The 10,610-nt window shown below is 49.2% G+C and overlaps 1 protein-coding gene across 1 annotated transcript in view; it reads left to right on the top strand.

The window, feature by feature from the left end:
* The window catches only part of GRIK4 (glutamate receptor, ionotropic, kainate 4), a 311,636-nt gene that overhangs the window by 76,300 nt on the left and 224,726 nt on the right, over window positions 1–10,610 (top strand). Inside the window, exon 9 of the mRNA XM_015413813.1 lies at window positions 7,275–7,328. Coding sequence (XP_015269299.1) covers window positions 7,275–7,328 — 54 coding nt within the window. The remainder of the gene's footprint in view (window positions 1–7,274; window positions 7,329–10,610) is intronic.

Genomic DNA, 10,610 nt, shown 5'->3' with positions numbered 1-10,610 from the left:
TATATATATATATATATGTATTTCTTCATTCGACTGTAATCGCATTGGATAACCGATAAAATAATACCTACTAAATCCACAGGAGTAGAGGGAACTTTTGATTTGGTCGATAAGGCTCAGAATGCTTTGCCCAAACCTCTTAATCTTCAGGCATTTCTGCCAAATACATAGAAAGTCCCCTTCCGTGCCGCCACATCCCTGCCATTTCCCATTTGCTGTGGTTTCCCAGTCCAGATAAGACCGAACCTTGCAGTCCGGTTGGTCCCAATTTCGATTCTGCTTCTCCCTTTTCTGTGTCCAGCTTCCTTCTGCAAAAAATATATATTTGACACGATTGGTGCATCAGTTGACCAAAACGTCATCTCAATGGCATGTAGGACACAAAAAGCCCAACCCCAGAAACCAAAAGGATATTCCACAGCAGCCACCCTGAGGCAGACTGAACCCAGCACCAACAAGTGGAGTTTTTAAAAATGAAAAGCACCGTTATCAGTTCATCATTCTTTGCTGTGGCTTACAACTATGGAAATACATGCCTTAAGGCCAAGAACAATAGACATCCCGGCCTAGTTGCGTCCAGACCTTCCTCCTGTTTTTTAATAGATGTACCAATACGCTGCTTCATGACCAGGGGTCATTTTGTAGAAAAAGAGGTGCAGGAGTTCATTAGCATAACTCATTTGCATATGCCACACCCCCTGACATCACCGGAAATGTGTCAGAAGGCAACACCCACCACTCAGGCTCCACTGGACTGTTCTGGATTGCTAGCTGTTTGGGGGGGGGAGACGTGCAGATCTGTCCTCGCAGATAATGTAAGTAAGATAATGACTCAGTAAGATAAGATAATGACTCAGCCCTACCCCTCCTACCTGAGTAGATATAAATTACCTGCCTACCATTTTTCTTCTCACCTTGACACGGAGAGTACTGTGTCTTTCTGTGTTATACCTCTGAGGATGCCAGTCACAGCTAATGGCGAAATGTCAGGTCCTACAATGCCAAGACGACGGCCACACAGCCCGGGAAATCGACAACAGTTTGAATAAATTACTAAATAGGTGTGAACCAGACCTTAGTCTTTCTCTAACACCTGTACGTCAGGTGCAGTCCCTTTCTGAAGCCCAGCTAGGTTGTTTGGATCCAGGGATTGTAGCAAGACCTTTGCGGGTGTATTCTTGTAGAGAACTGGCTTTGCGTGCATGCAGGCCCAGGTTTTATCCCTGACATCTCTGGTTAAAAGGGACCTGAGGCATCAGGCATGGGGGAAAGACCCCGAGAACTGCTGCCAATCAGAGCAGATCGTGTGGAGCTTGGATAGATCAGTTGCTCTGTTAGAGGGTCAGTGTGATGTCGAGGTTAGAGGTCAGACTTGGGAGGCCATCGTTCAAAACCCCGTTCTGTCATGGAGATTTTTTGGGATGGTTGACCTTGGGCCAATCACTGCCTCAAGCTATCTCACAAGATTATTGTGAGACTAAAAGAAGGGAGAGCCCTGAACTCCTTCTAAGAAGATCAAAACGTGCTCGAGTCTTGTAAGGCAGGTTCATGTATTTAGATAAGCTGTTCTAGTGTAGCCTCAGTGTTCCAGGGGGTCCCTGGTTCAAATTTCTACCATGAACTCGCTAAGTGTTAAGAGAGCCAGTTTGGTGTAGTGTTCAGGAGCGCAGACTCTAATCTGGGAGAGCCGGGTTTGATGCCCCACTCCTCCACGAGCAGCTGCTGGTGTGACCTTGGGTCAGTCACAAGTCTCTCAGAGCTGTTCTCTCAGGGGCGGTTCTCGAAAGAGCTCTCTCAGCCCCACCTACCTCACAGGGTGTCTGTTCTGGGGAGGGGAAGGGAAAGGAGATTGTAAGCCACTCTGAGACTCCTTCGGGTAGTGAAGGGCAGGGTATAAATCCAGTCTCTTCCCTCTCTTCTTCTGAAGGCAAGCCTTTCCCAGTCAACTGCTCCACCTGCAATATAGGGGTGCTTAAACAGACCTACCTTACAGGGCTGTTGTTAGGATCTTGTGAAGACAATGTATGTGGTGTGCTTTGAATGCTGACGATGCTAAGGGTAAGGGCTGTTGCCATCATTTTCTCATTGCTAAGTGCCTGATTGGCTCCCAGGCTAGCCTTCTGATTGGCTGGGAATTCTGGATGCTCTTCAGGCTTCCAGAAATGCCCAGTCCCGGGTACTCTGTGCATCCTGGCAAGTTGTGCCTGTCTTGCTCTTGCCACATCCCTGATGCAGTTTCTACCACTGGTCATCCCGTCTCCTCCTTCCCTCCCCGTTTTGTTAAAATAACCACAGTGTATGCGAGTGAATCTGCATTAATAGACATTGGGCGCCCACTGAGCATGATGGTGACCACAGCCATGATTTTAGCTGCACATGCGCGCACATGCCTAGCTGTGTTTTGAAACACACAATGGCCACACTTTGTGGCAATGAATTGTGAAAGTGAACTATGCCTTGTGGAGGTAAAGGTAAAGGTTTCCCTTCCTCGAAAGCTAGTCGAATCTGACTCTAGGGGGTGGTGCTCATCTCTGTTTCCAAGCCGAAGAGCCAGCGCTGTCCGAAGAGGTTTCCGTGGTCATGTGGCCTGTTGCGCAGTACACCTGGGGCACCTTTTCTGTAACACCAGCCACCTTGACTTTTCCAGTCACTTCAGCACTCACCAGCATTCACTGCTGTGGAGGTCCTATATAGCACTATATACAAGTTTATTAATAATATTTACACTCCACCGACAAAGCGCTCCGCCAGACACAGTGAGAATAAGGAGAAGGATACAGAGCTATAACACACCCACTTATATACAAATTACAACCAATCAGCTTCATGCTGAGTCATGATGACTGAACTTGCTTCAGTTCCAGTCAGAACCAGTTGGTACTAGTTATCTACAGCTTGTCAGCTGTCACATTAGATCCTGCTGATCTATTGATCTGAGTGCTGAAGATTAACTGTCAACATGACTAGACGCCAAGGTGCACGGAACGCTGTTACCTTCCCACCGAAGCGGTACCGATTTATCTACTTGCAATTTCTTGCTTTCGAACTGCTAGGTTGGCAGGAGCTGGGGCCAGAGACGGGAGCTCACTCCGTCATGCAGCACTCGGGTCTTGAACTGCCGAACTACAGACCTTCTGGTCTGCAGCTCAGCGTCTTAACGTCTGAGCCACCGCGGCTCCGTGCCTTATGAAACTCACTGCCAAAAAGTATGACGTTGCCCATGAACGTCAACAGCCTTGAAAGGATATTAGAAAAGCCACGGCTAGATAGACCCAGCAACAATGGCTGTTGCTGGAATGCAACTTCCATGTTTGGAAGCCGCATTCCTTGGAGTGACAGGGATTTGTGCACAAGTAGCATGGGAGAGGTGTTGCCTTCATGCTCTGCCTGGGACCCATTGCAAAGAGGATGCTGGATCAGTGGGACCGCTGGCCCAATCCGACAAGTATGGGTTTTTCCAGAAGTGAAGGGGAACCACGGTTCATTTGTGTTTTCTCTCACCTCCCCCAGCTTCCTAATGAAGTGGAAAGCTGCTGAACAGAAGCAGAAACACGAAATAGATCAGAACCTAGTTGTGGGAGAAGGTGTTGCTCGTTTGCATAGGCAAATTCGTTTAAGTGTCGCACATTCCAAATTGTTGCCTTGCGTCGTGGCAGAGCTAAAAAAAGCCGTCCAGGTGACAGACCCCTAAATAGAGAGGAGCGCAGGCGCCCACCTCAATTACAATCAGTCAATTTCACAACACGGCTTCTGCAGCTTCGCAGTCGGCAATCCCGCTCATCTTTCCAAGAAAAGCCATTTAATCCTGGGCTGCAGAAATCCCAGGTTGGTACCTGAAGTTTCTGCTTTTCAGGGGCCCGTGAACACACATGAACACATGAAGAGGCCTTCTACTGAACCAGACTCTCGGTCCATCAAGGTCAGTTTTGTCTACTCAGACTGGCAACAGTTCCCCAGGGTCTCAGGCGGAGAAGAAGAAGAAGAGATTGGATTTATACCCCCCCTTCACCACCCAAAGGTGTCTCAGAGCAGCTTACAAACTCCTTTCCCTTCCCCTCCCCACAACAGACACCCTGGGAGGAAAAAAAAGAAGAAGAGATTGGATTTATACCCCGCCCTTCACTACTCAAAGGTGTCTCAGAGCGGCTTACAAACTCCTTTCCCTTCCCCTCCCCACAACAGACACCCTGTGAGGCAGGTGGGGCCGAGAGAGCTCTTGACAGAGACTGCTGGTTTTCAAGGACAGCTCTTACCAGAACTACAGTTTTCACATCACCTTTCACATCACCTACTGCTTGGTCCTTTGAACTGGAAACACCGGGGATTGAACTTGGGACCTTCTGCTTGCCAAGCAGGTGCTCCACCACTGGGCCACAGCGCCTCCTCAACCTTACTGATTCCCACCCCCCACCCCGGCTAGCCTTGAAGTTAGTTATTCAGCGTTTGTTGCCTCGACGGCTTAGGCAACAGACAAAATCTGTTAGGCCAATAAAGGTTATTGGAAATTGGAATTGGACAAAATCATTTTGGAAAGGTTGGAGCAGGGGGTGGCCAAACTGTGGCTCAGGAGCCGCAGGTGGCTCTTTCACACATATTGTGCGGCTCCCGGCAGGGTGGCTGGGGAAGCCGAACATCATTAGCCATTAAATATCCTTGGACGAATCAATATCGTTATCGATATCTGCCTTTAAAGCTTTCTGTGATTATTTTTGGCAGTCTCATTTAATGTTAATGAAAAGCAAATGTGCATATCTTCCAATAAACACATGCAATATCTGTTCATGTCTTGCGGCCCTCAAACATCTGACATTTATCCTATGTGGCTCTTACGTCGAGTAAGTTTGGCCACCCCTGGGTTGGAGGAATCGTTCTTGGACTGGAAGCCACAATTAAATCTAAAGCTCAAGTATTCCACCCCCAATGCGGATGTCCATTCCAGGTTGGGAAATTCCTGGAGATTTGGGGGAGGGGGTAGAACCTGGGGAAAGCAGGGTTTGAGAAGGGGACGGATCTCAGTGGTGTATAACGCTGGGCGACCCTGGGCCAGTCGCACTCTCTTAGCCTAACCTACCTCATAGGGTTGTTGTGAGGATAAAAGGGAGTTGAGGAGAACGACGTAAGCTGCTTTTGGGTCCTCACTGAGGAGAGAGGCAGGATATAGGGTGGCCAGCTCTGGGGTGGGAAATACCTGGAGATTGGGGGGGGTGGAGCCTGAGGAGGGCGGGGCTTGGGGCATCATGCCATAGAGCCCAACTTCCCAATGCAAGAACCTTATATGCTAAATATTGGAGGAAAAGCAAACTACCTTCTAAAGAAGAACTGATATATAAAACTCTTGAAACGGCTGAGATGGACAAGTGGTCTTTGATTTTGTGGGGACAAGAAGAAGGAAGATTCCATAATACATGGTCAAGATTTTATAAATGGGTTGGAAGACTATTACAAATGAACAATATAGTCCTATGAACATTTTAGGAGATAACGTAGATTCACTGCCACAGGAAGTGGTGGCGGCTACAAGCATGGACGGCTTCAAAAGGGAATTAGATAAGCATATGGAGCAGAGGTCCATCAGTGGCTATTAGCCACAAGGTATAGATAGGGACTCTGGGGCAAGTGATGCTCTGTCATCTTGGTGCTTGGGGGGGGGTCAACAGTGGGAGGGCTTCTAATGTCCTGGCCCCACTGGTGGACCTCCTGATGGCACTGGTATTTCTGGCCACTGTGGGATACAGAGTGTTGGACTGGATGGGCCTTTGGCCTGATCCAACATTGGCATCTCTTATGTTCTTATGTTCTTATTTCATTTTCATATTAATATGCAAAATCAGGGCTACTTTTGGGCAGGAACGCACAGGAACGGAGTTCCGGCTGGCTTCAGAGTTGGCCACGCCCCCTACAGCCAAAACCTCTGCATGCATGGCTACAGATGGAAGGCCTGAAGAGCGACACACACACCCCGGCAACTCGGAGGTGGGCAGGCTGGGGGGGGGGGCCTGGAAGGATCTGGAAGGCATTTAAATGCCTCCCCGTGACTTCCCCGGCCTGCCCAAGGGCTGGCTTGTCTGGGCTCCCCGCAGCCGCAGGGCGCCCGGGCAAGCCAAGGGAAGGCACGGGGTGTGGCCTAATATGCTAATGAGTTTATGTCATTGGGTGTGGCCTATTATGCTAATGAGTTCCTGCTGGGCTTTTTCTACAACAAAAAACCCCTGTGCAAAATACTTATGCAAAACTATTTGGTGATAATCATTGTAGTAAACATTGCAGGAGGTGACAGCTAGATAATATAGGTATGTATATGTAGCCCCCATTTTACATCTATGTGTCATTTCTGCAAAATCTTTAAAAAAACAAAACAGCCTTTTTGTCTAGGTGAACATCGTGACTAAGATATGTACTGTTGTAAAGAGAGATGCGTTATAATAAGAAAATACTGAAGTATTAAGGTTGTCGTAGTTATAATTCCACTGTTTTTGTAGTTTTTAAAGTGCTGGTCGTTACCTATAAAGCCCTACATGGCCAGGGTCCAACCTACCTGAAGGACCGCCTTTTCCCGTATGTCCCCCAAGAGCACTACGGTCAGGGGCCCAAAATTTATTAGTCATCCCGGGCCCTAAGGATGTCAAACTAGCCGCCACGAGGACCAGGGCTTTTTCGGTGGTGGCTCCTACCTGGTGGAATGAGCTCCCAGAGGAGATCAGGGCCCTGCGGGATCTTATGCAGTTCCGCCGGGCCTGCAAGATGGAGCTCTTCCGCCAGGCTTTCGAGTAGGAGCCGCCACCCCCACTATACCACCACCGCCCTGAGGTCCCGATTAAACACCTACTATGGAAGAATCCTTCTGCCGTCTTCGTGGGACTTTGGACATTCGATCCGCCATCTTTAGATTATGAATGGCACTGAGCACTTTGTTATTAGATTTTAATATGTAGCATATGTTTTAAATTGTTATGTATATATTGTTTTACCATGGCAAGTTGTTCTTGCCTCTGTAAGCCGCCCTGAGCCCACTGGGGAGGGCGGGGTATAAGTAGGAAAAATAAATAAATAAATAATTTTTTATTACACCGCCTGGAGGTTGGCAACTCAGGTGGGATACCGATAAATTAAATAAGTATTGAACGGATCAGGCCCATGGCAGAAGCCTGCATTGTCTTCTAACAGGTTGCATTCATGAGTCTGCAAAAAAAAGTTTATTGAAGGCGGATTTCTTGCATTGCAGGCGTGAACTGTCACTCCGGCCTCTCTAACCCTTCTCCTCCTCTTCTTTGCAGGCAGCGGAACTGGGAATGGTGTCGGCCTATTACACGTATATCTTCACTAATCTGGTAAGACGTTTTCTCAGCCGCCTAAGAGCTCTGTTGATGAAAGGGGACCGGCTGGAGCTGCCAGGAGCTCGGAGGCGTCTGGCACCTCTGCCGGTGCCGCCGAGTGGGAGGGAGAGCGGAGAAATCTGGGGGTGTCTCCAGCGATGCAAACTTGTAATTTTTTTTAATGGCTCGATCAATTGTGAAGTCGCTAAGATGAGAAAACCCTGTAATGTACTCTGAGCCAGGCCAAAACTATGGGCCCTTCCAGCTCTGTGATTCTCTGATTCTACTCGGTTTTTCATAATAGTTTTTTGGGGGGAGTGCCAAAAACTCTTTGTCTTCTGGCAATTTTTTTTTTTTTTTGGAAGAACTCGTTGCAAATTTTTTTTTAACGGAAATTGCAATGCTGTGCAAAAGGTGAGCAAGGTGATACCGACAGTGTGGAATTCAGTCTCCGTAACAGTAGAGAAATGTGTGAAAGATAAAGTTATTGACGGCTAATAGCCACTATAGCTCACCAGAACCTCCACGTTTAAAAGCAATCTGCCTCTGAATACCCCTCGCAAGGACAGACAGTGGGACGTGTACAGCCTTCAGGCCTTGCTTGAGAGCTTCCCAGAGCCATCTGCTTGGCATCTCTCAAAATGGCAAACTATGAGAGCTCTTCATCTGAGCCACAGAACTTGTTCTTGTTATATGTGTATTAGGGTTCCCAAGTATCTACTTTCGATCTGGCGAGGGACACGTGCTTCCCCGCCGGAAGATTCTTGCTTGGAGCACAGGCGCTGCACTATTCTGTCGCCCAGATGTGACGTAGGCACGTAGCTGGGCAACGCTCTAGTAATGGGACTGGAAACTCGATGGTACCATCGAGTTTCCAGCCCCATTGCTAGAGCGTCGCCCGGCTACGTGCCTATGTCACATCTGAGTGACGGAATAGTGCAGCGCCTTTGTTTTCCCCGCAGGAATGGTCCCGCAAAGAACTATACATCCCCCGCCGAATTAAGGTAAGTACTTGGGAGCCCTGATGTGTATGCTGTGTTGGTGGCCTGGCCCAACCTTTCTTCCTTAGGACTGCAACAAAAAGACAGCTAGAAAGTCAAAGATACCATCATGTGACATTTGGGGGGGGGCTCTTTGTCGTTGAGGAGTGTTGGCAGGAGCCAGTTTGGTGTGGTGGTTAAGTGCGCGGACTCTAATCTGGGAGAAGCGGGTTTGATTCCCCACTCCTCCACTTGCAGCTGCTGGGTGACCTTGGGTCAGTCACAAGCTCTTTCAGAGCCGTTTCCGTCAGATCTCTCTCGGCCCCGCCTACCTCACAGGTTGTCTGTTGTGGGGAGGGGAAGGGAAAAGAATTTGTAAGCCGCTCTGAGACTCCGAGTGAAAGGCAGGGTATAAATCCAATCTATTAATATTAATGTTGTTGTTGTTGTTGTTGTTGTTGCTCTTGAATGTCGAAGCAGTGGTTTCAGGAGGGAAGCCGGGGCTCTGCCAATACAATGGGCTGGACCCAGACTACACCAGCAGTTCCCCCCTTCCCACTGCAGACTTCCCCTCCTGTCATTCCTCAGGGCATCGTGGCCTCCCAGGAGCAGAATTTTATGGCGGTCTTTGGGCTGCAGTGGGAAGGAGGAGGCAGGGATAGGCTTGCCAACATCCAGGTGGTGCCTGGAACGCTCTCAGAATTACAACTGATCTGAAGACTACAGAGAGCACTTCCCCTGGAGGGAATGGCTTTGGAAGGGGGCGGGTCTCTATGGCTTTATACCCCGCTAAGGTCCCTCCCTGCCCCCCAAAAACCCACCTTCCCCAGGCTCTGCCCCCCAAATCTCCAGGAGTTTCGCAACACAGAGTTAGGGTTGCCAGGTCCCCCCCTGCCCCCCCCCCCGTGGAAAAACTGTGGAAGACCATTGCAAGTCGAGGAGGCTGGTAAATGGCAGTCTTAGGGGGTTAAATTCTACCCAAATGAAGAGCACCTGGAGGTGGGAATACAATACAGGAGTGGGTGAGGTCTCTGGGTGTGATGGCAGCAAGCTGCAGAAAAGGCTACTTGGCTCCAGCTCAGTGTTTTTGGACTGCCAAACATCTGGAGGAGACTTCCCATCCAATACAAGTCACAGGGTGGGTGCGGTCAGACGGCGTGGTGAGAGCGGGTTAAACTGCTCCTGCTCTAACCGGATTATATTTGGTCTGGATAATCGCGATCACGCTTACCTCCCTTATCCCGCCTCACCGCGCAGTCATGTTGCTCCCCGGCGTCTACACTACCGACGCGCGGGAGCGTGTGTCGGTGGGTTTTTATAAAAAAATTCTCAGTTCACGCATGCTCGTAGGCGCCCCTCTGTAGAAGGGGGGGCCAAAACTACCACAGCGCATGCGCAGACCCACCAGGGCGAATCAATCCAACCCCTCCAACAAAAGACTTCCCTTTAAACGTTTGACCCGAAAACGACCTCTGTGAGATCCCAAACTCATCTAAACGCTAAAACTAGTGACCTTTTAAATGTCGTTTTTTTAAACACGGTAGCAGAGCTCCACCTATGCGCGCACCGCCGATGTTTAAAAAATGGCGGGCGAAAAGCGGAAGCCTCGGGTAGCTTCCAAGCAGGGAGGGGGTTTAAACCGGAAGTGGCTTGACACTGGAGGAGCAATCACACGGGGGGGAAATGCGGCTTTAAACGGGAGAGCTGAGAAAAAACCACTTTTGGACCTGGTAACAAAATACTCCGGGTTGAAGCGGTTTTGAGCCGGATACCAACGGCTGGGGACGGGAGGCAGATGTTGACTGCGTGATCGCACAGATAAAATCAGTTTCTGAAGCGTGACGACACCAGATCAAACGGCGCGTCTGAACGCACCCGGTGGGTGGGAAAGTTATTATTTATTTATTTTGTGTGCTGAATAAAGCTGCATCCTTTGTTCCATTTGCTTGTTGGGATCAATCCGAACGATAGGTGATAGACACACACCCCCATTACAGTTGATCTCCAGGCTATGGAGATCAGTTTCTCTTGGAGAAAACGGCTGGTTTGGAGGCTGGGCTCTATGCAGGGGTCATTTCATAGAAAAAGAGGTGCAGGAGTTCCTTAGCATAACTCATTAGCACAACTTATTTGCATATGCCACACCCCCTGACATCACCGGAAGTGTGTCAGAAGGCAACACCCACCGCTCAGGCTCCACTGGACTGTTTTGGATTGCTAGCTATTGGGGGGGGTGGGGAACGTGCAGATCTGTCCTTGCAGAGGAGGGAGAGCTTGTACCTGAATAAAGCTTGGTCTTAAAGGTGCCACTGGACTG

Source organism: Gekko japonicus, unplaced genomic scaffold (assembly GCF_001447785.1).
Source record: "Gekko japonicus isolate JY-2015 unplaced genomic scaffold, Gekko_japonicus_V1.1 scaffold890, whole genome shotgun sequence".
Classification (NCBI taxonomy): domain Eukaryota; kingdom Metazoa; phylum Chordata; class Lepidosauria; order Squamata; family Gekkonidae; genus Gekko; species Gekko japonicus.
Note: the sequence above shows the minus strand (reverse complement) of the source record. Positions and strands in the feature narration are given on the sequence as shown.